Below are 27,636 nucleotides of genomic sequence, written 5' to 3' on the forward strand. Positions count from 1 at the left end.
TGGTTGTTGTCACCTATCCTGTCATCGCAACATTATGACAAGATTTTAGAAACTGGGAAAAAAAAAAAAAAAAAATCAAAAAAAAAATCATAAAAACTAGAGTAAAAATTAAATGGGCGGATGCCCATAGAAGCTGATCACACTGCTTCCTTCTTTTTGTAGGCCACGCAGTACTGTATTACGAGCCAGATGCACGCTGTATCCTACTCTAGTGTGCCTCTGGGAAGCGCTATATACTCCCATGAAAGATATGAATGTCTCCATAACACCGTAAACAATGGAGCATTACAATTTTTCCCTTACGGATTCAGAGGTGCAGTATGGGCCACCACGTGGTTCTGTAATCAATCATGACTGCGATCCTCCAGAAAAAGATCGCTGTAACCTGGTTGCAGTGATACGTCTCCAGTTTTGCTTTGCACAAGTTTTTATAAATCTTCCTCAAAGTGGGGCGCGTGTATAAAACTAGAACCAAAGATTAATAGAGGGTCTATCATTCATTTCTCCCGTGCAGGTTAATAAATTATTTAACTTGGTTGCTCTGAAAGGAGACAAGTGTGAAGAGTTTATACAATACATACCTAAGGTGTCACTTCACGAGTCACAGATTATCACAAATATATCTCATACACAGAATATATAAAACCCCATCTATTCTGAAAAATGGGTTATAAAACAAGCGCTTTGTGTGATAGAAGCAAAGCACCAGAGGCAGGCATGATACTGGAGGGAAGTGGCGAACCTTATTAGTTCTGTTTGTGCATGTAATGTAATATATGTACACTTGACCCCATGCCTGCATGGGTATACCTTTAGGCCCTGTTCACACAAAGTCTTTTGACACGTTCTTGCCTCGGAAACCGTGGCAAAAAATAGCCGAAATTGCCTCCCATTGATTTCAATGGGAGGTGGAGGCGTTTTTTTCCCGCAAACGGGAAAAAAAAAAAACGCTCACAGGAAAGAGAAGTGACATGACCTATCTTGTAAAAAACCTCTGTGTGAGCAGGGACTTAAAGAGGCTCTGTCACCAGATTTTGCAGCCCCTATCTGCTATTGCAGCAGATAGGCGCTGCAATGTAGATTACAGTAACGGTTTTATTTTTAAAAAACGAGCATTTTTGGCCAAGTTATGACAATTTTCGTATTTATGCAAATGAGGCTTGCAAAAGTACAACTGGGCGTGTTGAAAAGTAAAAGTACAACTGGGCGTGTATTATGTGCGTACATCGGGGCGTGTTTACTACTTTTACTAGCTGGGCATTCTGACGAGAAGTATCATCCACTTCTCTTCACAACGCCCAGCTTCTGGCAGTGCAGACAGCGTGTTCTCGAGAGATCACGCTGTGACGTCACTCACAGGTCCTGCATCGTGTCAGACGAGCGAGGACACCGGCACCAGAGGCTACAGATGATTCTGCAGCAGCATCGGCGTTTGCAGGTAAGTCCATGTAGCTACTTACCTGCAAATGCTGATGCTGCTGCAGAATCAACTGTAGCCTCTGGTGCCGACACGATGCAGGACCTGTGAGTGACGTCACAGATCTGCACTGTCAGAAGCTGGGCGTTCTGAAGAGAAGTGGATGATACTTCTCATCAGAGCGCCCAGCTAGTAAAAGTAGTAAACACGCCCCGATGTACGCACATAATACACACCCAGTTGTACTTTTACTTTTCAACACGCCCCAGTTGTACTTTTGCAAGCCTCATTTGCATAAATACGAAAATGGCCATAACTTGGCCAAAAATGCTCGTTTTTTAAAAATAAAAACGTTACTGTAATCTACATTGCAGCGCCTATCTGCTGCAATAGCAGATAGGGGTTGCAAAATCTGGTGACAGAGCCTCTTTAAACTTCCTGCAACGGAGAGTCACCAGCTGGCCATCCTGAGATTACGGAGAAGAAAACATCTGCACCATCTACTCTACCTGAATTTACATTAAAAGTTAATATTGCATGGACACTGAACAGTTATTGGATATAGACTTTATCAGTCTGGTCCCGTAATGAGATGACATGGGACTAGGGTGTAACAGTTTGGTGGCTCACCTCCCAACTCCATCCCAAAAATTGGAAAGCGTGTGGACCACTATGGACGGTGCAAATTATGATATGTATTTTCAATAGAATTTAAAAGTGGTTACATTAATGCATATATGTTAAAGTAAGTGAACCCTTTGGCATTACCAGGATTTCGTCATTGAGTCCTAATAAAAAGTGTTCTAATTGTTTTCTTAGTCACAATTATAGACAAACAATCGAACTAAACAATAAATACATTAACAGTTGTACTGTTCACGTCTTTTATCGAGCACAGGGAGTAAGTGAACCTCTGTATTGATGACTTTTCTAAGAGCTAATTGGCAAATGTTGTTTCAATTAAGGAGATGAGATTAGCAGAGTGGGTTTCACAGGTGCTTTGCCCATTAAATAAAGGCACACAAAGTATGGCTGTTTACAAATTGTTCTTGGGTAGTGTGAACCATGCCTAGAGACAAGCCACTTTCAAAAAACGTGAGAAGAGATGTTATAGAGGGACGCATGAAGCTGGAAAAAGCATTGCTGAAGAGCAGGACTATTGCTACTCTCCCTAGGAGTGGGAGCGCTGTTAAAGAGGCTCTGTCACCAGATTTTGCAACCCCTATCTGCTATTGCAGCAGATAGGCGCTGCAATGTAGATTACAGTAACGTTTTTATTTTTAAAAAACGAGCATTTTTGGCCAAGTTATGACCATTTTTGTAATTATGCAAATGAGGCTTGCAAAAATCCAAGTGGGTGTGTTTAAAAGTACAAGTCCAAGTGGGTGTGTATTATGTGCGTACATCGGGGCGTTTTTAATACTTTCACTAGCTGGGCGCTCTGATGAGAAGTAACATCCTCTTCTCTTCAGAACGCCCAGCTTCTGACAGTGCAGATCTGTGACGTCACTCACAGGTCCTGCATCGTGACGGCCACATCGGCAGAAGAGGCTACAGTTGATTCTGCAGCAGCATCAGCGTTTGCAGGTAAGATCGACTTACCTGCAAACGCTGATGCTGCTGCAGAATCAGCTGTAGCCTCTGGTGCCGATGTGGCCGTCACGATGCAGGACCTGTGAGTGACGTCACAGATCTGCACTGTCACAAGCTGGGCGTTCTGAAGAGAAGAGGATGTTACTTCTCATCAGAGCGCCCAGCTAGTGAAAGTATTAAAAACGCCCCGATGTACGCACATAATACACACCCACTTGGACTTGTACTTTTAAACACACCCACTTGGACTTTTGCAAGCCTCATTTGCATAACTACAAAAATGGTCATAACTTGGCCAAAAATGCTCGTTTTTTTTAAAATAAAAACGTTACTGTAATCTACATTGCAGCGCCTATCTGCTGCAATAGCAGATAGGGTTTGCAAAATCTGGTGACAGAGCCTCTTTAAGATCACTTCAAGAGCAGGGAGAAAGAACCAAAGGGTAACAGCAAAACAACTACTGAAGACTCTACAAAACTGCTGAAACCGCTGGTTATTAGAAAAACACTGAACAAGAACGGAGTTCATGGAAGGACACCAGGAAGGAAACCGCTGCTGTCCAAAAATGAAATTGCGGCCCATCTCGAGTTTGCTCGAGACCCCCAGGATGTTCCACAATACTTCTGGAAAAATGTTCTATAGACAGATTAGATAAAAGTGGAACTTTTTCGCACAAATGCACAACCCTTCGTTTGGAGGGAAAAGAAGACTGAACACCAACACCTCATCCCAACGGTGAAGCATGGAGGAGGAGCATCATGGTTGGGGGCTGTTTTTTTTCCCTCAGGGCCTGGACACCTTGTGATCATTGAGGAAGCAACAAATTCAATGGTGTAAGAAAACATTTACAGGAGAATGCAAGGGCAGCAGTCCATGACCTCAAGCTGAAGAGACTTAAAGAGACTCTGTCACCACATTATAAGTGCCCTATCTCCTACACTCGATACTCTGTCTGTGGTAGTTATAGCAGAGGAAGCGTAATCTCGCGAGATCTCGCTGTAAATGACAGGTTACAACGAGGTCACACTTCCTCGGCTGTAACTACCATAGAAACAGTAACGAAGTGCAGAGATTGTGAATAGACATCCCGTGGAATGTCTATTCACTGTCTAAAAACTTCAGTATTGTTAATGTGTTAGTATAAGACAGCACATAAGGGTCTAACAGGATCCCTATGTGCTGAGTAAATGAATGGAGAGGAGTGCATGACGCCGATTGGTCAGCGTCAAACACTCCTCTGTACAACGCCCACTTGGTCTAAAGTAAAAATACGCCCACTTGGGCATTAAGCAACTCATTAGTATAAATCTAAAATCACTAATAAAGTGGTAAAAATAGATCGTTTTTTTAAATAAAAAGCATTACTGTCACCTACATTATAGCGCCAATCTCCTTATGTAGGAGATAGGGCACTTATAATGTGGTGACAAAGCCTCTTTAAGGTGATGCAAAACAATGACTCAAAGCACACAAGTAAATCAACTAAAGAATGTGTAAAAAAGAAGACGTGAGCTTTGGAATGGCCAAGTCAGAGTCCTGACCTTAGCCCTATTGAGATGCTGCAGCATGACTTGAAGTCTGAACACAAGGCATCCCAGAAATATTGATGAACTGAAACGCGTTTGCAGGGAAGAATGGTCCAACTTCAGGTGGCCGCTTACTTTTTCTTCCTGCACTGTGGATGTTTACTCAATAAAAGACATGACCATTTCAACTGTTTGTGTGATATTAGTTTAGTTACATTGTGTTTGTCTATAACTGTGACTTACATAACAATCAGACCACATTTTATTAGAAATCAATGCAAAAATCCAGGTAAATCAAAAGGTTTCACTTTTTCTTGCAACTGTACTCTAGATTTTATTTGATAAAAGGTCCAGAGTACTATTTCAAATCGAAGAGGACTCCTATCCTCTGTAGATGAACATCACAAATTCATCTGATTAGCAAATATGTGGACAGTATGTATAAACATGGAGTATGAGAAACAAGATTTGTGATATCAATCATGGATCTACTATTGGAACGGATGAGGACTATGATCCCAAGTGGAAGGGTTTGGGAGGGATATGGTTTGTTACTATTTAAAACAAACGATTTGCGGGACGAGCTGTAGTTTTTATCGGTACCATTTTTTGGTACATACAAATTTTTGATCACATTTTATAAAATTTTTTTTAGACCTAAGTTGAGCAAAAAAACAAAGATTTTGGAGTTTTAAATGTATTATTTTTTACGGCTTTCGCCATGCGCATTAAATAACGTTTTATTGTAATAGTTCATACTTTTACGAACACAGCGACATCAATTTTGTTTACTTTAGAAAAAAAAATAAATGGGAAAAAAAATTTCACTACTAAAAACTTTATTTCCCTATTTTTTTTTTTAAAAAACCTTCTTGCTTAACCGAGGCAGAGTGAAGGCAGACCTGGGGGCCTTCACTAGGCCCCAGGGCTGCCATGACAACCACCCCCCCCCTCCGATTGCAGTGGGGGGGGGTGAGCTGTCAGAGTAGGCTGTCCCCCTCTATTTAATGCCTTAGATTCTGCGGTCACTGTTGACCGCAGCATTTGAGGGGTTAAACGGCCAGGAACAGCGCAATCGCTGTTCCTGGCAGTTAGTCCCAGGCGTCAGCTGTGAAACGCAGCTGACACCCGCACCATATGGAGCGCACTCAGCGCATGAACGTGCTTCATACTTCACTTCCTGTATCGGGACATCCTGGTGCGCTAATGGGTTAAAAAATATCTGAATTTAAAAAAACTATTTGGTTGCTCTGTGCAATCCGCTGCAAAAGTGCCCCTTTAAAAAAATCATGCCAATCAGGCATGCCAACCTGGGGCATGTTTATACAACTGTAGCAAGGACTCCCCCAAGAGCATATTGATGACAGGGGATGTAACTGGCAGTGCCTCATCAGCTTTACAATCGGTGAGGGGGATTAAAGCAGAGTTATGTCATAGATAACACTGATTTCCGATGCAGGGTGGAAGTATTCTATCATTATGGATTTATAACTTCACCAATTTAACTTGGAAAAGCCATTGATTTGGATTAAGTATCGTGCACGCTTCACTGAGAACAATGGCTTTTTGTCACTGAATAGGACTTGAATGTATTACCAAGTGCTGTGATCCTACATTAATGGGGTCTCGGTGCTAAAACCATCAAGCATGAATTGTATTAGATTCTCTCAACGTCGTAACTGGGACAATTGCAGCTGACCTGCTGTAAAGAGTCTAATGTGTTCCCATTCAGAGGCGTAGCTCAAAGCTTCTTGGCCCACGTGCAATATCTGTAACAGGCCCCCACTTACAGTACTTATCTCTTGTTATCAGGTAGAGGGTCCTTTGGGCCCCCTCAGGCACCAGGGCCCAGGTGCAATTGCTACCTCTCCACCCCCTTTAGCTACGCCCCTGCCCATTCACTAAAACCTGTTTGAGGAGAACGTAGGTTGACCTATATTTCTAGAGGGAGTATCCTCAATGACACACTTTTCTTCCTCTTCTAAAAGATATTTGGCAATAGTGCAGATCTAGGGGAGCGTGCACGTTTTTTTTACATGCACTCATCTGGGATATATTCATAAGGAGCAGTGCATATATTCCATCTATGTGCAAGAACATCTGTAAACAAACCAAAACCTTCACCATGGTCTAGAACAGGGGTGGGCAAACTTTTTGACTCGCGGGCCACAATGGGTTCTAAAATTTGACAGAGGGGCCGGGCCAGGAGCATTTGGAGGGAGTGTTTGGGCCGGATATACTAAAGCATTAAATGTAGTGTGTGCAAACCTCATAGCACAGTAAGAACACTACAACCCAATTTATTAACTGTCTTTCAAATGTGAAAAATAGCCCTTATCAGTTAATAAATTTGTCTCAAGGAATATGCAAGATATGGCATTTACATACTATTTCGCAGATACTGGGAGGAGGAAATGTAAATAGATTAAAATAACATACGCACTGTGATTTATCAAGATTGCGTCTGTTTTTAATAAGTTTCAATCGAAGGTGCAAAGTTAAAGAAATCAACATTTATTGAAAAATGGAATCACTTTCAACATTCAAAACATATTATTACACAACGAAATACTCAAGCTCAATAATATCTACTTGTGTTAAACTCCGCAAAATCATGGATGGATTGTCCTGACCGCGCGCTCTACAAACTCGCCACGGACACCCTCGCCTTCACGCGCAAACAGTACACGTGTATCGTTGCCAAGCACACAGACATAGGCTGTATTAAATATCCTACCTGCAGCTGAAGGGCTTAATGGTGACGTGAAACGAAGTGAAAATTAAAGTGAAATAAAGAGAAATACGCGCCACATTAACAACGGTCAATGTGTTTTGAGTGCGCCATCTATTGGGAAAACGTGGGGATTGCAGGGAAAGGGGAAAAAAAAGGAGGTTTTTACTATAATTTGGACAAGTTCGGCGGGCCGGATTAAAAAGCCTAACGGGCCGTATGTGGCCCGCGGGCCGTAGTTTGCCCATGTCTGGTCTAGAAGATAACAGATTGAATTTTAACACAGAAACATGTATTAAGAATTGGTGCCACTGTATACTCAGACTTCACTATGGCGAGCTTCTCTGCAAGTCATGCCATGCCCTCCACTGCTTTCTGATGGACCGTCGCTAAGGACATCGGACCCTGTGTTGGCGCTGTGTTCAGCATTGCCATCATCGCTGGTCCCTCGGATAGCAGTGGAGGAGGTAAAGGCATGTCTCAGACCTGCCAAGAAGCTCTCCATAGCGAATTCTGGGGCTACGGTGGCCATCTTGGAGAGCGGAAGACAGGCCAGATCATTTCAGGAGCGGGACAGCAGGTAAATTGGACTATACATTTCCAACCAGAGTGGAGAGCGTTGATTTCTCTGGAGTACCTGGCACTTCCATGTGTTACACAGACAGTCCAATGACTTCAAGGAACACCATGCAATGCTCTATTTCCCCCACACCGATTAAAGCAGATCACTAGGGGTCCTAACAGTGGGACACAACATATTACAGTCACATTATTATGACCAGCAGCTAATATCAAGAGTAACCGCCGTGTGCAGCACGGACAGCAGCTAGTCGGTCTGGGAGTGACTCAATAAAAATGCTGGTAGGTTGTCTCAGGTATCTGGCGCCATGCTGACTGCAGTGCATCCCACATTTACTGGAGGGTGCGTGAGGGGGATCCAGAGTGAACAAGACCATCGAGGTGGTCCCACAGATGCTCAATTGGGTTCAAGTCTGGAGAATTAGGGTATGTGCACACGAGAAGTGTCTTTTACGTCTGAAAAGACTAGACTGTTTTCAGGAGAAAACAGCTGCCTCGTTTCAGACGTAAAAGCTCCTCCTCGCATTATGCGAGGCGTCTTTGACGCCCGTAATCTTGAGCTGCTCTTCATTGACTTCAATGAAGAACGGCTCAAATTACGTTGCAAAGAAGTGTCCTGCACTTCTTTGCCGAGGCAGTCAATTTACGCGTCGTCGTTTGACAGCTGACAAACGACGACGCATAAATGACAGGTCGTCGGCACAGTACGTCGGAAAACCCATTCAAATGAATGGGCAGATGTTTGCCGACGTAAAGTAGCCCTATTTTCAGCTGTAAATTGAGGCATAATACGCCTCGTTTACGCCTGAAAATAGGTCGTGTGAACCCAGCCTTAGGGAGCCAGGGACGTACTTGGAAGTCTTGGTCGTGCTCTTCCAACCACTGTCGGACATTTCTAGCCGTGACACATATTGCATTGTCTTGCTGGAAGATTAGCAGCATGTATGGGTGGACGTGATCTGCAACGATGGATTCATACCCAAATCGGTTTAGAGTGTCTTCCACATGGATGAGTGGCCCAGAGAATGCCATGAAAAAATTCCCCAGACCATAACGCTGCCGCCACCAGCTTGTGTTCTTCCAGCAATGTTTGCAGGGTGTTTGTTGTCTGCGGTTTCTCGCCAGACACGCCAACGTCCATCCGTACGATGAAGCAGAAAACGTGACTCATCGGAGAAGGCAACCCTTTGCCAATCATCGGAGGTCCAATTCCGATACTGCCGTGCAAATTGAAGCCTTTTTTCCAGATGCTCCTTTGTTAGCATAGGAGCAGTGACCATTCGTCTGCTTCAGAGCCCCATACACAATAGGGTTCGCTGAACTGTTTTAGACACACATCTTGTAATCCCCTGGTTGATTTTCACGGTGAGCTGCTCCACTGTAGCGTGTCGTTCAGCCCTCGCGCCGACGTTCACCTCTCACATCAATGGCACATGGTGCTCCGCAGTTTCCACGTCTGTTATTCCCAATGGTGCCATTTGTCCACTCACGATACACTTTCACCACAGCAGCACACAAACAGTTCACAAACTAGGCTGTTTGAGAAACACTGCCACCCTTGCCCCGCCAATAATCATCCCTCTTTGCTACTCTGATAAATCATGCCTTTTACCCATGGAAATAACGGGTGATATGTGTTCAGACAGCCTATCGCACACCTTATATACCCACCAAGCCAGCCCACGACACATCACTTCCTTCATGGGCTACGTGCAGCGGACGTCAAAAGTAGGAGGTGGCCATAACAATGTGACTCGACTGTGTATATATTTTATACATACATATACTGTTCAAACATAGGTCAGGCTTCATTCACATTTTCCATTGTTCTGCTCCGCCATAGGAAACGTCGGTAGCGCCAGATCCGCTGCAGGACAAGCAGCAACGGAGCCGGAGGTAACTATTGACTTTAATCTGTTCCGTCAGTTTTCCGTCTCCGTCGCCTTACCAGACCTAATGGCATGCTGCGCTATTTTGTCTGCCATTTTCTACCGGATCTGGGACAGAAGCTCCTGACACAGCCTCCCACGCAGATGTACACGAACCCGAATATATTTAACCCTGTCCGCCCATTGAATTCCATCATGAAAAGAACGGGGCAACAGCGTAGACTCTGTTTTGCAGTGTTGAACACCGCACCCTGATGCAACCCTGTCAAACGTACACCCAGAGGATAGTCTTGCCATAGAAATGACACATAGAAACATACACTATATATTTGTATACTTGGTATGGTACTAAAAGTCATTAATACACTTCATTTGTTTCTCTACTCTGGACAGAAGTTATATAAGAAGAAGATCGTGTGTCTGCTCCTTCCGGTGCTATGTGACAGTGCAGCAGCGGGTCAGACAACACCCGTCTCTAGAGAGTCAGCACAGGAGGCATTGCCCTCCACACATCACTCACCGACCAGCTCGGCCACCATGAAGAGAAGGTAGAGGACCGCCGCCAGCCCCAGCCTTTTCTTCACCACACACTGCTTCCTGTCCTCTCGCACCTGGCGGCAGCCCTCGCACGGCTCTTCCCGGGGTTTCGGCGTATCTCGCTCCAGCAGGGAGTCGTCATCTGAGGACACGGTAAGGGGGCCGCCATTTATGGTGGGGGGGTCATCCGCCACCAGCACCCGCAGCTTATTGAAGCGGGGAAGCTCGTCCTCCGCTTCCACCTCATCCGGATAGTCAAAGCCAGCGTCATCGCTCAGGTACGGATGCTGGTCCTCTCTGCGGAGCTTTAAACGGACAGCGCTCCACCAGGCGTGAGGCCGCCACATGGCAGCCGAACTTCAGGACTCTCCTGACTGGAAATACGTCCCTCTCTCCCCCGACTTGTCTGCCACTTCCGGGTTTCGGCTACAAACAACGCATCACATGACCAAACTGTGTACCCGCCCTACCAAGAGAAGATCACGTGATAAAATCTGTCAGTTACATGAACGGGCAGCGGTGACGACTTGTGTTTGTCATTCGCGGGTGAGCTATTACATAACAGGCCGGGACACTGCGCTACTTTAAGCCAGCGATCGTTTTGAGAAGCTGGCTGAGCCTTGTAGTTCATTTACCACCGGGCAGCCTATTATCTACGCATAACTTCTTATACACAGCGGAATACACCGCTCCACTTGTACCTGCCAATAGTCTGTATTGGAGACCTCTAGTGGTGGATGGGCGTAAGTACAGGTTTTTGTTTTGACTCAATCCCCAATTTTTTTTTCCGTTCAAGCTTTATTAAAAGGAATTTAACATGAACAGACATAATCGTATGAGAAAGTAAACGAGCTATTTCCGTGTTTCTAGTCCCGTGGATCACGTGTCACAGGCAGGCTACTGCTGAAATCAGCTTTATGTGTCCTCTCCAAGGAAGCCAGGGCTGGATTTCATGGAGGAAGGAGGGAAGAGTGATGGTCAAGCAGTAAATAGCAGCACATCCTCCCAAGGGCACAATGTTGCAGCAGGTAGGTGTGTAGTGATCGGTCCTGTATACTTCCTGGACCCCAGTGTACATTAGATATCTGTAGTAATCATCATCTGGGTATTGCAGATATTTATAACATTGTTAGAAATCCTTGATTTCTGCATGATTCATAAAAGCATTGCGACAGCCTTGGTCAGCATTGTATTGACCTAATATATGCTGAGATATTTCATCTCATGGCGCCTGCAGGCCAAGCACAGTCATTATCTGATCATCCCTACTGCGATATTGCATGTAATGTTAGGGTATGTTCACACGCACTAATTACGGATGTAATTCGGGCGTTTTTGCCCCGAATTACGTCTGAAAATAGCGCCTCAATAGCGCTGACAAACATCTGCCCATTGAAAGCAATGGGCAGACATTTGTCTGTTCACACGAGGCGCATATTTACGCGCCGCTGTCAAGTGACGGCGCGTAAATAGACGCCCGCGTCAAAGAAGTGACCTGTCACTTCTTTGGCCGTAATTGGAGCCGTTATTCATTGACTCCAATGAAAAGCAGCGCCAATTACGTCCGTAATGGACGCGGCGTTCAAGCGCCTGCACATGCCGTAATTTCAGCCGTTACGGACGCTGCCGTGTGAACATACCCTTATTCTAGGGGATCACATGTGTACCTGCGATGTCATGCATCTGCAAATTTGTGTTTACAAAAAAATCCAACAGTGAAAATCTGAATCGCGTCAATCCTATTGCATGCGGCTTTGTGCTGTGATCTTGTATTAGATCACAGCATAACACATTCGGGGAGATATATCAAAACTAGTGCAAAGGAAAGGGGAGCAATTGCCCAAAGCAACCAATCCGATTCCACCTCTAATTTTTCATTGGCCCTTTGTAAAATGAAAGCTGAAACCTGATTGGTTGCTATGGGCAGCTATTCCACTTTTCCTTTGCACCAGTTTTGATCTATCTCTCCCGTTGTGTGCAGTATGTTGCTGTGGAGCGGTAAAGGGACAGTAACATTATATTATGGAAGCGCCAGTTATAAAGTTGCCAAATCTAATCCTTAAAATGCCTCCAAAGGATGATCTTTATTGTGCGCAGACTTCCCCTGCTGTGATGCCGCCTCCTCCTCCTCTGTCACATGGGGAGATAATGAGATTTACTAACACTACATGCTGTGTCTTCCTACACAATCGCTCCCTTGTGACAGTGGAGGAGTGTTCATATTTCCTTGTAGTAGTGACCACGTGAACAGCTGAGGTCTATAGTAACTATCTGGCTCTGTTCACACCACTGTTAGGGTCCATTCCAATTCTTTTAGATAGAAACTTGATAGACCTATTTGAAAGAGGGTCTGTTACCAGGTTTCACAATACAACCTGCATACATTATTAAATAGATCTCTTAGGCCTGATGAAATTGGTGTACTTACTATGAAAATCCATAGGATAGCTGTATAATCCTTTCTCAAAGTTTTCCTGACTGATATTAAAGGGAATGTGTCGCAAATTTATATTTTTTTTTTTAAGTAAGTTACTTATTTCTATTATATTTTTTACGTTTTTTGCTGTATTTTTTTTTTTTCTTCCACATGGTGGAAAGTATTAAAAATGAAATAATAATTTGACATGTTTTCCTATGTTGGCCACCAGAGGGAGTACCTCCCAGAATTACAGCAAGGTGAATAAGGCAAAGCAACCTGACTCACAGCTGCTGTAAACGTGGGAGGGAATCTCACCCCCCCCCCTCCTACAAGCCAGGAAAAGGTGTCTTCAAATTGCTAAGCATTGTCCGGCTGCCATTTTGGGTGTGATTGTTGAAATGCAACTCGCAGAAACTATAGGACACACCAAAAGGCTAAGAGTATGTCCACACTCTTACTAAACAAAGGGAAAACAGCTCCTGATTTTCAGTCATTTTTTTAATTAAACTCGCGTTTTTGGCGGCGTTTTTTACGACTGTTTTTCTATAGTCAATGAAAAATGGCTCAAAGTGTCCCAAGAAGTGATATGCGCTTCTTTTTGGCGGGCGTCTTTTTACGTGCTGTTTTTGGAAAATGGCAGCGTAAAAAAACGCCCCGTCGGAGCAGAACGCCGTATTTCCCATTGAAACCAATGGGCAGATGTTTGGAGGCGTTCTGCTTCCCATTTTTCTGGACGTTTACGGCCCGAAAAATGGCTGAAAACACTGCGTGTGAACATACCCTTAGAATGATGAAAGTGAAGTGAATGACTTTTCAGTTGACAGGTTCACACGGCGTCTATTTGACACGTTTTTTTTGCACATTTTACATGCCTCTCCTGCTAAATGTCTTTATCCCTCCATCCCGCTGACCGTTACCTCCAGGATCACCACCCAATACTGCTGACAGTCTCCTCCAGCGTCACCATACAATCCTGCTGACAGTCTCCTCCAGCATCACTGTCAGCAAGATTGTATGGTGATGCTGGAGGAGACTGCCAGCAGTATTGGGTGGTGATGATGGAGGAGACGGTCAGCAGGATTGGGTGGTGATGATGGAGGAGACTGTCAGCAAGATTGGGGGGGGGGACGCATTGCCATACAATCTTGCTGACAGTCTCCTCCAGCATCACCACCCAATACTGCTGACAGTCTCCTCCGCAGTAGAGGAGACTGTCACACCACTCTGTGATAGGAATAACCATCTGCTGCTAAGTCTCCTCCCCGACCTCCTGCTGACGGATACTTCACCTCCTCACCCGATCACAGTCCACACACTGTCAATACATCTCACACTCAGCACTGCTACACGCACGCACGCACGCGCGCGCGCGCGCGCTTAGCTCCACACCCCGTCCACACTGAGAATACATCTCACACTCAGCACTGCTACATACATACACACACTCTGCTCTACTACACAGACACATACTCTGCTCTACTACATCTGACAAGCTAAGCTCCGCACATCGTCCACACTGAGAATACACCTGATATGGGTGCATTATACTGTATGGAGAGCTGATATGGGGGCGCATTATACAGTATGGGGGCATTATACTGTATGGGGAGCGGATATGGGGGGCATTATACTGTATGGGGAGATGATATGGGGGGAATTATATCGTATGGGGAGCTTACAGTAAAGGAAATAAGTATTTGATCCCTTGCTGATTCTGTAAGTTTGCCCACTGTCAAAGACATGAACAGTCTAGAATTTTTAGGCTAGGTTAATTTTACCAGTGAGAGATTATATAAAAATAAAAAAAATCACATAGTCAAAATGATATTTATTTGCATTGTGCACAGAGAAATAAGTATTTGATCCCCTACCAACCATTAAGAGTTCAGCCTCCTCCAGACCAGTTACATGCTCCAAATCAACTTGGTGCCTGCATTAAAGACAGCTCTTACATGGTCACCTGTATAAAAGACTCCTGTCCACAGACTCAATTAATCAGTCTGACTCTAACCTCTACAACATGGGCAAGACCAAAGAGCTTTCTAAGGATGTCAGGGACAAGATCATAGACCTGCACAAGGCTGGAATGGGCTACAAAACCATAAGTAAGACGCTGGGTGAGAAGGAGACAACTGTTGGTGCAATAGTAAGAAAATGGAAGACATACAAAATGACTGTCAATCGACATCGATCTGGGGCTCCATGCAAAATCTCACCTCGTGGGGTATCCTTGATCCTGAGGAAGGTGAGAGCTCAGCCGAAAACTACACGGGGGGAACTTGTTAATGATCTCAAGGCAGCTGGGACCACAGTCACCAAGAAAACCATTGGTAACACATTACGCCGTAATGGATTAAAATCCTGCAGTGCCCGCAAGGTCCCCCTGCTCAAGAAGGCACATGTACAGGCCCGTCTGAAGTTTGCAAATGAACATCTGGATGATTCTGAGAGTGATTTGGGAGAAGGTGCTGTGGTCAGATGAGACTAAAATTGAGCTCTTTGGCATTAACTCAACTCGCTGTGTTTGGAGGAAGAGAAATGCTGCCTATGACCCAAAGAACACCGTCCCCACTGTCAAGCATGGTGGTGGAAACATTATGTTTTGGGGGTGTTTCTCTGCTAAGGGCACAGGACTACTCCACCGCATCAATGGGAGAATGGATGGAGCCATGTACCGTCAAATCCTGAGTGACAACCTCTTTCCCTCCACCAGGACATTCAAAATGGCTCGTGGCTGGGTCTTCCAGCACGACAATGACCCGAAACATACAGCCAAGGCAACAAAGCAGTGGCTCAAAAAGAAGCACATTAAGGTCATGGAGTGGCCTTGCCAGTCTCCAGACCTTAATCCCATCGAAAACTTATGGAGGGAGCTGAAGATCTGAGTTGCCAAGCGACAGCCTCGAAATCTTAATGATTTACAGATGATCTGCAAAGAGGAGTGGGCCAAAATTCCATCTAACATGTGTTCAAACCTCATCATCAACTACAAAAAACGTCTGACTGCTGTGCTTGCCAACAAGGGTTTTGCCACCAAGTATTAAGTCTTGTTTGCCAAAGGGATCAAATACTTATTTCTCTGTGCACCATGCAAATAAATATATATAATTTTGACAATGTGATTTTTCTTTTCTTTTTTTTAATATAATCTATCTCTCACTGGTAAAATTAACCTAGCCTAAAAATTCTAGACTGTTCATGTCTTTGACAGTGGGCAAACTTACAAAATCAGCAAGGGATCAAATACTTATTTCCTTCACTGTATATGGGGGGCATTATACCGTATGGGGAGCTTATATGGGGGGCATTATACAGTTTGGGGAGCTGATATGGAGGGGCATTATACTGTATGGAGGGGAATTATACTGTATGGGGAGCTGATATGGGGGGCATTATACTATATGGGGAGCTGATATGGGGGGGCATTATACTGTAGGAGCATCCATGGGAGCTGTTGGGCAAGGCGGCTGGGCATAGGCACGTGCGGGGGTCTGGTGGTGTTGGGGAGGGGTAGGGGGGCCCAAACTAAATTCTTGCACCAGGACCCATGAGCCTTTAGCTACGCCCCTGTGTGAGAGGCATGAAGACTGCAGCTTGTACTCAGCATGTGTGAGAGGCATGAAGACTGCAGCTTGTACTCAGCATGTGTGAGAGACATGAAGAATGCAGCTTGTACTGAGCATGTGTGAGAGCCAGGAAGACTACATCTTGTACTGATCATGTGTGAGAGCCAGGGAGACTACATCTTGTACTGAGCATGTGTGAGAGCCAGGGAGACTACATCTTGTACTGAGCATGTGTGAGAGCCAGGGAGACTACATCTTGTACTGAGCATGTGTGAGAGCCAGGGAGACTACATCTTGTACTGAGCATGTGTGAGAGCCAGGAAGGCTACATCTTGTACTGAGCATGTGTGAGAGCCAGGAAGGCTACATCTTGTACTGAGCATGTGTGAGAGCCAGGGAAATTAATATTTGTATTGGGCATGTCAGAGAGGGAAATTGCAGCTTGTACTGAGCATGTACATGAGACAGGAAGACTACAGCTTGTACTGAGCAAGTGCGAGATTTCAGCATGGTGCAAGGGAGGAGGGACACTGATAGTAGCTTGTCAGCTTAGGAGTGAGGAGATGGAGAATACATCATGCTTATACTTGGATTTATAAAATTCTCATTTTAATATATTTGAGAAAAGATTATACAGCCATTCAGGCATGAATTTGTAAAGTACATCAGTCTAATCAGGCCTAAGAGAGCCATTTAATGTATGCAGTTTGTGTTGTTAAATCTAGTGACAGATTCTCTTTGTCAATGGGATACTTCTACAACGTATCCCTAATGGCTCCAGTAGCTATGACACTTACGTGAACAGAGCCGAAACAACATATTTGAAAACAACTGTGAAGTTAAGAGTACTTCTAACATATGTAGTAATAATGATTTTTCTTCCTGCTCCTCTACACTGGCAGCTCAGTGTTATCATAGGGCCCCTGGCCGTGTAGCATCCAATCAGAATCCAGCTTTTCTTTTTCTTCTAACACAGATAAAAAAACAAAACACCAGACCTGATAGTTTTCGATGAGATGGTGTTTTGCTGTGATAACCTTGAAATCAAAAGGACATATTCAAGACATTGTCATGGGAACACTGGCCTAGAAGCTCTTTACACTGGTGGCTTATAACACATTTGATAACCCTGTTCTTTCGTCTGGTAATTCACGTTTGAAAAAAAAACAATAGTGTTAAACCAGTTGTAAACTGCCCGTAGTCTATAAACGTCCGGTCGGTCTGCACTAAGCTCTGTAAGGACGTTTCAGTGTAAACGGGGGAACGATCATCTGCTGGTCGTATCATTTAAAAAAGTTAAATATTATCGTTGTCGGCAGCACATCTCCCTGTGTAAACAGGGAGACGCGTTGCCGACATGATGATAATCTATCGGGACGAGCGATCGGAGTAACGACCGCTCGTCCCCATCCATAGCTCCGTGTGACCGGAGCAAACGTGCGCTGATCAACGATGTCTTGTTGATCGGCGCTCGCTGCACCAGCCGCTTATCGGCCGGTGTAAAAGGCCTGTTAGCTTGTTTGCCACTCCCGGCGGCATTTAGCTCCGGGATAGAATGTCTAAAGACCGTTGTATCACAAAGGTTTCACACGGAGACCACTCAGTGTGGTCTCCGGTCATGTGATCACTATGACAGCCTGTCGCAGCGATCACATTACTTCCCCCATCGGTGCTTATGCGCCGCCGGTAAGGAACTTCGTGATAGACTACTGTATCACGGAGCTTTCATCCTGAGACCACTCAGCGTGGTCTTCGCTCTTGTGTTCATTTTGACAACCTGTCACAACGATCACATTACTCCTCCCAGCGGCGCTTGCGCACCGACTGTGAGGAGCTCCTAGAGATAGCTGCATCACGGAGCGTTCACCCAAAGACCACTCCGTGTGTTCTCCAGTCATGTGATAGCTGTGACAAGCTGTCATAGCGATCACCAAAAAGTGATTTTGGCCGTGACACCGGTCACCTGGCCAAATATAGCTATGTCCCGTAGGGGGGAAAATAAAAAAATGAAATCGCACTAAAAAAAATTTCCTTTCTCTAACCTGTAAGATCTAAACTTTGGAGTTTTTGTTTTTTTCTACTGTTGAAAAGCGTAAGCTTGATGTGATCTAAACACCAGATAGCAGTTTAAAAAAAAATAATTACTGTTCACATTGTGGTTGTAGTGCACGTTCAACGTATTTGCCAGAAAATGTATTCCTAGCCTATAGTGGACATATTCCAAAAAGGTGTCCCAGGCAGCATGGGAATACATTGAAATTGCAACAGCAAGAACGGCAAGCCGTAAGGTTATTAATATCTAAGAAGTAGCAGGTCTGCAAATGATCACATTTTCAAGCACCGATCTCCAAACTGTGGCACGTGGGAGGGGCTTAAAAGCCAGATTGAAAGCCAAGGGTTTTAGCCACATGAAACCTCTTGCCGCAAACTGAGAGACCTTGGTTTATCACTCCGGCAGATTGCCACACGCCCAGGCCGAGATGGCAGCACTGTTCAACATTGCGTGTCCCGGAAGTTGGGAGAACAACAAACAGGAATAACAGTAAGAGGTGCACGGAGGCGAACCTCTGCACGGATGGATCATCTGATTTGAAAGAATGGCTGCACAGCAAGTGGAAGTGGACGTCCCATCCCAAGCCTAGGGCGGCAACCAGTGTCGACACAAACCATCAAAAGGCGTTTGCACGACGTTGGGCTACGAGCCAGACACCCAGCTACAGGTGTTCCATTGACCACATGCCACCGCTCCCAAAGGCTATCCTGATGCTCAGCAAGATGGCAATGGAGGTCTATCCTCATCAGCGATGAGTCACGCTTTTGTCTCTGACGCAATAATATCCAGAGATTGGTCTGGAGACCACATGGGTAATGCCATGATGAGACCTTCACAAGGGAACGTCACACCTGTCCTACTCCCAGGATTATGGTGTGGGATGGCATAATGTATGGTAGCCGGACCCCTCTAGTCTTTATTTCAGATATATTAACCGCTCACCATTACATTGAGTTGGTCGTAGAAGCAGTGGTACGGCAATTTCTCCAAAGTGTCCCAGGAGCCGTATTTCAACAGGACAACGCCAGGCTGCATGTTGCTCGTGCTACTGTGAGCAGCCTGCATGGCATCTATGTGCTACCATGGCCTGCAGCATCTCCGGACTATTCTCCCATCGAGCACATCTCGGATGTCATTGGTCGGCAATTGCAACGGGAGCTGCCAACAGCCAATCTTGATGATTTGCATGCCCAAGTGCATTCAGCGTGGCATAACATTCCTTAGGCTGGGTTCACACAGAGTCTTTTGCAGGCGGAAAATCTGCCTCAAAATTCAGTTTGGAATTTTGAGGCAGATATTGCTCTGCCTTCACGCCATTGAGCGCCGCGGGCAAAAAACGCTGTGAAATATGCTTTCTCTGCCACCCATTGATGTCAATGGGAGGTCAGAGGCGTAAACGCCTAAAGATAGGGCATGTTCCTTCTTTGTCCCGCGAGACGGTTTTTCCGCTCCCGGGAAAAAACGCCTCTGCCTCCCATTAAAATCAATTGGAGGCATTTTTGGCGCGTTTTCCAATGCGGTTTCCGTGTCAAAAAACTCAGTGTGAACTCCCCCATTAGACAACCATTAATAACCTTATTGATATCATGCCAAGGTGTGTAAGTGCGTGTATTTCTGTAGCTTGGCGCTCATACTTGATACTGAATAAATCAAGATGTTTGGAATATTTTGTTTCCATTTTTTTTATCATTTGCAAATCATTAAGGGCCGGTTCACATCAGCGTTCACTTTCCGTTCCGGGGTTCCGTCTGAGGTTTCCGTCGTGGAACCCCGCAACGGAAAGTCAAATGGAAACCACAGCTTCCGTTTGCATCACCATTGATATCAATGGTGACGGAAACACTGCTAATGGTTTCAGTTTGACTTTCCGTTGCGGGGTTCCACAAAGGAAACCTGGAACGGAAAGCGAACGTGATGTAAACAGGCCCTAACATGTCTATCGATCCTGTGATTTCCACAATTCCAAAACCTTTCCTTCTTAGTGTTGCAATTTCAATGTTGAGGAGTGTATATTGGAAAGTATAGTCCACTACCCTTTCCAACACAACTGTGTGTCTAAACGTCCGGTGTATACGTCGAGTGATATTCCAGGCATATACACATCAAATGTGGCCTAGCTGCGCCATTATTGACGTAACACCACCTGCAATACTTTTCAGAACCCACTTATGCCAACAGGTGATAGATCAGCAGGAATATTAGACTTTCCTTGGAGCCCTGCTAAACACTCCCACAGCTAAAGGGAGCGATACTTTAGTGCCATATTATGGAATTGCTTTTTTGTTTAGCTTGACATATAAACAAAATAGCTTGATTCTCCTTAAATGATTCTAATAATGATTAGATTTCTACTCCGTGATGTTCTGGTTGTTAATGTGCTCTTTACTCATTTTCTGCAGGGCAAAGTATTGAGGTCGTTGATGAAGGATTACCAGACGATCTGCCTTCTCTGGACTCAAGTGCTGTGGAACAGCTGAGTGATGGGCTCGTTTCCCACTACTTGCCCAATCTCCAGAACTCAAAGCTTGCCCTACAGGAGCTCACGTATGTATGAGTGAGTCTGCATTGTTCCTCCTAGGGAAGTACAACCGCAGGCTAGTTCAGTATAGGCAGATTGCCATAAACCAGACTAGAACTTCTGCTGCTTACCGCCTCTAGCGGAGCGCATGATGACTGCATATATAAGGAATCTACTTAGGAAGTATGCTTTTATCTATGTTCACATGTAGCGTAGTTGCTGCAGATTTTCCAACCGGGTTTGCGAGCGGAAAATTCATAGCGCATTACAGTAGCAAAGTGGATAAGATTTAGGGTATGAACAGACATATTGTAAACACCGCGGATTTTCCGCAATGTATTCATTGCGGAAAATCCACTGCGTATTACAGTAGCAGCAGTTTGGGTGAGATTTCAACAAATATCGTTCCCACAGTGCAGAAAAATGCAGCCGAAAAAAGCACATAAATTAACCTGTGGTGCGGTTCTTCAGCCGCAGCATGTCAATTAATGCTGCGTAATCACAGCTTTTCTGTTGCGGGTTGAATTCAATGGGGTGCTTAAACCCGCAACAAAGTGGAGTGTGTTGCGACATTTGCGGCATAATCACAGCGATTCCGCCGCAAAACTTGCAAGTAAAAAGAAAAAAAATAGTTATACTTACCCAGAGTTCCCTGCTTCTTCTCCAGTCAGGCCTCCTGGGTTGACATTTCATCCCATGTGACCACTGCAGCCAATCGCATGGCTTGCAACGTCATCACAGGAGGCCGAATTATGCTCAGAGGAGAGGGTAAGTATGAAAGGTGTTTGGTTTTTGTTGTTTTTTTCCGGCGCTGCTTTACGCAGTGGAAATTCCGCCGGATTTTTGTTTTTTTGGCTGGCATTCCCTGCGGTGTTCAGGGCAGATACGCTGCACAGCATGAACACGCTGTGTGTGTTCGTACCCTCAAACTCATTCACATGCTGCAGAAAATCTGGATGCAGCAACTAACCTACGGTGCAGATTTTTTTTTTAATCGGCAGCACGTCAATCTATGCTGCTGAATGGTTGCGCGTTTGTTGCAGATTTTTAAAAATCCGCCGCAAACGGCAATTGTTGTTTTACTGCTGCAAAACATATTTCCTTAGCAAAAATCGCAAATAGAAGATAAAAACCAAAGGACTTTAAAAAAAAATATATATATATATATATATATATTCCCCTCCCCTTGTGTTCTTGTATCGACTCATCCCTGCTCCGCCGGCTGATCTGCATTGAGCTGGTCTCCTGTGATGACGTTATGTCCCATGTGACCACTGTAGCCAATCACAGGCTGCAGCGTCACAAGGGATGAGATGTCATCGCAGGAGGCCAGCTCCAACAAGGTTAGTCGGGGGAGCAGGGATTCGGCAGTGCCAGGGGATTATAATTTTATTTTTTTACATCCCCTCTCCGGCCCTCTTCTTTTCTGCCACAACAAATCCGGACAAAGATCTGCATTAAATGAGACACTATTTGGTGCGGGTTTTCAGACCCAATTCCCTGCAAAATTTGGGTTCAATTTGCTGCAGGTTTTCCACAGCAAATTCGACCTTTACGAACATACCCTTAAAGAGAACCTGTAACTGCTCTACTCATCATGTGCAACTTTTTAGACAATTGCACAAATAAGCAGCAGGAGGGAAAATTCTTTCACACAGACTGCCAGCAGCAAGTGTAGCAAACAGATGGGCCTTTGACTTCATTCTGCCCTAAAATAAATGGTCTACAGTTGGAGCAGAATTATTAATCGCTGTCAGATCACTGAAACTAAACTTTACAAAGTTCATATAAAATTTCCCTTTTTTAACTTGTTTATAACCCATGACACAAATGTACTTCAGGGGTGGTTGTCTGTTCCAGCACCATGCTGTAAATTTATGTAATGGTGCTGTCAGTGCACCCTCAAGATCAGAGGCAGGAGTGGGGCTGTATTACACAAATCGGCAGTTTAACTTCTGTCATCCCGTCGGTGCCCCGCAATGTGCCACGTAGTAACAATGGCAGTCGCGGGCCTAACAAAGACACCCAAGCCTGCCACTGGTATTTGCCTATAAGGCCATGAAAAAAAAAGTAAAATTTAATTCAGTAAAGTTTCATTAAAAAAAGTCTCCCCAAAAAATAAAAATGCCTTTTTTTAAATAGTTCACCATAAAAAAATTACATATTTTGTACTGCAGCAATCGTAACAATCTGTAGAATAAACGTAACTTATTATTTATACCGCTTGGCACATGGCATAAAGAAAATAAAACAATGGCAGATTTGCATTTTTTTTCCACTCACCCGAAAAAAAGTTTATAAAAACTTGTCAATAATTTATATGCACTCCAAAAATGATACCAATAAAAACTACAACGCATCCCGCAATAAACAAACCCTCTCACCGTTCCGTCGAAAATAAATAGTTATGGCTTTCGGGAATGCAGTGACACAAAAATTACTTTTTCCATCAAACAAGTTGTTATTGTGCAAAAGTTCTAAAACCTAAAAAAACTAAATGTGTTTGGTGTTGCTGCATTCGTACTGTAGAATTCGTAGCATTCGTACTGTAGAATAAAGTTATTTTTACCACATGGTAGAAAGTGGGGAAAAAAACAACACAAAAAACGATTGTGAATTTGCTGTTTTTTATGTATTCCCCCCCCCCCCCTATTTCTCTTTTATAAAAGCTAATTAATAAATTATATGTAGCCCAAAATGGTGCCAATAAACACGGCCACCAAAAAACAAGCCCTAGGCCTCATGCACGCGACCGTGCTCGTAATTACGACTCGTAATTGTGAGCACGGCTGGCCACGGGCAGCCGGCCGCTTTTGCGAGCCGTGCTGCCATTATAAAGTATAGCAGCATGGCCCGTAAAATGAAAAAATAGAACATGTTCTATTTTTTTAACGGCACGGGCACCTTCCCATGAGAAAACGGGAAGGTACCCGTGACTAACAGAAGTCTATGGGCCCGTTATTGCGGGTCGTAATAACGGGTGTTTTTACGGTCGTGTGCATGAGGCCTAATACATCTACGAAAACAATTAAAATAACGATGGCTCTTGGAATGTGAGGCTGAAAAAACCAAAAACAATTGCTTGGTCCTTTATGGTACACAGTGTCAAACTTTGTGTTGGCCCAAGGAGGAGAGAATCAATATTTCACAATAACATTTATCTTTTGTTACAGGCAAAACCAAGTGGTATTATTAGATACACTTGAGCAAGAAATATCCAAATTCAGAGAGTGTAATTCAATTCTCGATATCAACACTCTGGTAAGTTTAACGTAACTGTTAGTGATTCAAAAAATATTAATATGCTGAAACCAGACAACCCCTTTAACCCCTTCCCCCTGCTTGCATTCTGGGCCCTAATGTCCAAGCCATTTTTTACATTTTTACATTGTCACATTCAAAGAGCTGTAACTTTTTTATTTTTGCGTCGGGATAGGTGTATAAGGTCTTGTTTTTTGCGGGACGACTTGCAGTTTTTATTGGTACCATTTGAGAGTAGATGCGACTTTTTGATCACTTTTTATCAAATTTTTTTAAAGTCAGGATTAACAGAAAACAGCAATTTTTCCATTGTTTTTTATTTTATTTTTTACGGCGTTCACAGTGCGGGTTAAATAATGTAACAGCTTTATAGTCGGGGTCGTTACGGACGCGGCGATACCAAATATGTGTAACTTTTTTGCTTTATTGTAGTTTTTTTTAATAGTAAAGCATTTTGTAAGGGGAAAAAGTGGGTTTTTCATTTTTTTTGTTTCACTTTTTTTTTTAAATTAACTTTATTAAACTTTTTTACTTTTTTACTAGTCCCACTAGGGGACTTCCCTATCCTCCGATCGCTATTATAATACACTGCAATACTTTTGTATTGCAGTGTATTACTGCCTGTCCGTTTAAAACGGACAGGCATCTGCTAGGTCATGCCTGCGGCATGATCTAGCAGGCATTCGCTCCAGGCAGACCTGGGGGTCTTTATTAGACCCCCGGCTACCATAGAAGACACAGACACTCAGCGATCTTATCGCCGGGTGTCAGTGAGATGAGAGGGAGCTCCCTCCCTCTCTCCAAAACCATTCAGATGCGGTGCTCGCTATTGTGCACCGCATCTGAAGGGTTAAACGGGTGAGATCGATACTAATATCGATCTCACCCGGCAGAGCAGGGACGCCCCCAGCCCTCAGCTGCCTCTGGCAGCCGAGAGCAGGGAGATTTCACGGCTCCCTGCTCTGTTTACTTTATTCTACAGCAGCGACGTAGAATAGCGGCGCTCTAGAATAAAGCCCACTAATGACCGCCGTAAAAAGACGTATCGGCGGTCATTAAGGGGTTAAAGTGCATGTGGGGAGGGGAAAATTTCCTGAAATATGTATAGGCAATAGTCTCCACATAGTTGCTTTAAACTCTGTTCGCATTAAGGTTTTTCCGTCGTCTATCTTCCAATGTTTTTGATGGCAGGAATGGAATAGTCTGCAGAGCTATTCTTGCCATCAACATTTTTAAAACCCTGATGGAAACCTGTCGGACATCAATGTAAGTAAAATCAATCAGGAGTAGCTGGGATTAGTTTAAAAACTGATCCGTCATACTGGTCGTGACTTCACTAAGAACAGAAAGTCATGGAGGTAGTGTGATCCATAGCAATTTATTATCCTTGCCAATCTGATGAGAGTAGTGTGTCGTTCCTCCACCGGATGAGTAAAGCATAAAAAAACATTGACTATCACCTCATTAGTTCTAGATTCAGCAGAACTTAAACCTTCTGGGTCTCCCACACGCACATTGGTCCACGTTTACTAATGCGGTCTAATCGTTAGAGTAAACCTAGAACAAGCAGGCACTAAACGTGACAAATTTATTACAGTGGTGCATGTTGTATGATTTTGGCGCATCTTGCATGACCTGTTAGACACTTTTCTCTTCCATATACCGCTACTGGCTTTGGTTTGGGTTTTTTTGCACTATAATTTTGTACCAGTTCTCTGGCGCATACTGGCACATTTTAAACCAAAGAGTATGTGCACCATTAAACGTCTTCTGACCTATAAATGGTGGTGGTCTATAAACAGAGACCCCCTCACCAGACATTAGAATAAAGGTCAGTGCGCACTCTGTAACAGATGAGAACGTTTAAAGGTGCGCGTCCCTTAAAGTGTAAGCCCATAACTTGACTAATGCTGATCTGCCAGCCTCTCTACCTTTATTTGCACAAACTGGCACATTTCAGAATGGAAATTGAGATTATTGTACACCTTATGCCATATTTAGAACGAAGCTCTTCCATGTTCTATTTACGCAACATTTGCCTGCATAAATCTTGTTTTTTTGCTTAGTTTTCAGAAGCCAAGTATTACCACAACAAGTTAGTGAACATTAGAAAGGAAATGATTCTGCTGCATGAAAAGAGCTCCAAAATAAAAGTAAGTTTTAAATTGTAAAATTTTACTCCTAAAACTAACCAAATAATTCAGCTTTTTAAAAAAATAATAAATACAAGTACAGCAGCGACACAAGCTGTGGATACTGTTTGCGCAAATCAACGTATAGCACTAGTTCTTGCGGGATTTCTGAAGAATGCAGATGCAATTGAGAAAAGTGACACCCAGAGATACATGGCACCTGGCAGAAGACCCGAGGCATCTGCACTGAATTCCCCATGCTATGAACGTCACTGTCTGCCAATCAAATTTTCTTTGACATGTCTAATTGTTTTGTAATAAAAGTAATTTTGGAAAAACCTCCTTAAAGGAATTATCTCACCACAGACCACCTCTTTCATCACGCTGAACTGATTTTGCCAGGGGAAGCCACGGGCAGTCAGACATTTTCCCTGCAGCTGCCTCTGCATAGGAAACTTAGTATTACAATGTGGCCATTAAGATACATGAACGGCTCAAGTCCGCCAGAGCGGCAGCCCCTGTTCTAGTCCACTCTCCGCTCCGGGTCATAGGATTTCACAACCATGACATATGGACAGAGGTTTTCTTCAAGAATGCATGATATAGGTGGATGTTGCTGATGATTCTCTTACTTTATTACAGAAGCGAGCATTGAAGCTCCAACAGAAAAAGCAGGAGGAAAACCTTAAACAAGAACAGCAGAGGGAGCGGGAGTTTGAAAGAGAGAAACAGTTGACTGCTAAACCGGCAAAAAGGACATAAACCATAGCAAACGCCTCAGTCCGCTCTTATCTTCATCAGTTATCCACATCTCTCTAGTTAAGGAGACTCCTCTGACCCGTCAGAAAACATCAGCTCCGTCTCAGCCTGTTTGTTGTATATTATATTGCGTTTAAAGATGAATATATGATTTTAGTATTTTTTTGTACGTTCTTGTTCTCTTAGGATTATTTCTTTTACCATGTCCTTGTTTTCATACTTGCCTAGTTTGCGATGCTTAGTGGCCAAATTCAGAATTTGCTCCATTGCACAAGTGCGGTCTGTATGACAAAGTTGGTGGAGAAAAGCCTACTTTTGTAGTGGTGAGTTCTTGAGAATAAAATTTTCCATGGGTACAAACTCCATCTGCATGTGGAAGTGCTTATGTCTTTTATAAACCATAGACTACTTTTACGATATCGGATTATCGCCTCTTTAGCGACAGCTTTATAAAGAGGTGAGGTTTTGCCTTGATACGTAGTTAATAATTCAAAGGAACAAAAATGTCCTACTTTATTCATGTATCTAGGTTCCTAAAGTCTCTAGACAAAGTTATATCAAGGACACATTTAGTTTCATATGAGATGATTTGTGCCCAGCACGCTGGTCAAACACCATCAGCAGTTACTGAATGGAACTTGTTTTTCTCTGATTAA

The 27,636-nt window shown here is 44.0% G+C and overlaps 2 protein-coding genes across 5 annotated transcripts in view; one reads left to right on the top strand and one right to left on the bottom strand.

Annotated features, from left to right (window-relative positions):
• The window catches only part of SLC30A4 (solute carrier family 30 member 4), a 26,811-nt gene extending 15,906 nt beyond the window's left edge, over window positions 1–10,905 (bottom strand). Inside the window, exon 1 of the mRNA XM_075858041.1 lies at window positions 10,256–10,905. Coding sequence (XP_075714156.1) covers window positions 10,256–10,619 — 364 coding nt within the window. The 5' untranslated portion in view covers window positions 10,620–10,905. The remainder of the gene's footprint in view (window positions 1–10,255) is intronic.
• On the top strand, window positions 10,195–27,345 carry BLOC1S6 (biogenesis of lysosomal organelles complex 1 subunit 6). 4 transcript variants are annotated; one of them, XM_075858046.1, is made up of 6 exons: window positions 10,195–10,425; window positions 11,143–11,300; window positions 20,710–20,854; window positions 24,002–24,089; window positions 26,156–26,242; window positions 26,864–27,345. In XM_075858046.1, the coding sequence occupies exons 2-6, from the start codon at window positions 11,225–11,227 to the stop codon at window positions 26,981–26,983; spliced, it is 516 nt and encodes a 171-aa protein (XP_075714161.1). In that variant the 5' UTR covers window positions 10,195–10,425; window positions 11,143–11,224; the 3' UTR covers window positions 26,984–27,345. The 4 variants fall into 4 exon arrangements, with proteins under 4 accessions (XP_075714161.1, XP_075714163.1, XP_075714160.1 ...); XM_075858048.1 differs by lacking the exon at window positions 10,195–10,425 and adding an exon at window positions 10,635–11,015 and having other exon boundaries at window positions 11,143–11,304; XM_075858045.1 differs by lacking the exon at window positions 10,195–10,425 and adding an exon at window positions 10,640–11,015.
• The last annotated feature ends 291 nt before the right edge of the window (window positions 27,346–27,636 follow it).

This window comes from Rhinoderma darwinii, chromosome 3 (assembly GCF_050947455.1).
Source record: "Rhinoderma darwinii isolate aRhiDar2 chromosome 3, aRhiDar2.hap1, whole genome shotgun sequence".
Lineage (NCBI taxonomy): Eukaryota > Metazoa > Chordata > Amphibia > Anura > Rhinodermatidae > Rhinoderma > Rhinoderma darwinii.

What these genes read in the sequence shown, in the direction of transcription:
- BLOC1S6 (XM_075858046.1), top strand. Translation starts at nt 11,225, where the DNA reads ATGGAGGAAGGAGGGAAGAGTGATGGTCAAGCAGTAAATAGCAGCACA. An exon ending in AGGGCACAATGTTGCAGCAG is followed by an intron (nt 11,301 to 20,709) that starts GTAGGTGTGTAG and finishes CATTTTCTGCAG; the next exon opens with GGCAAAGTATTGAGGTCGTT. An exon ending in CTTGCCCTACAGGAGCTCAC is followed by an intron (nt 20,855 to 24,001) that starts GTATGTATGAGT and finishes CTTTTGTTACAG; the next exon opens with GCAAAACCAAGTGGTATTAT.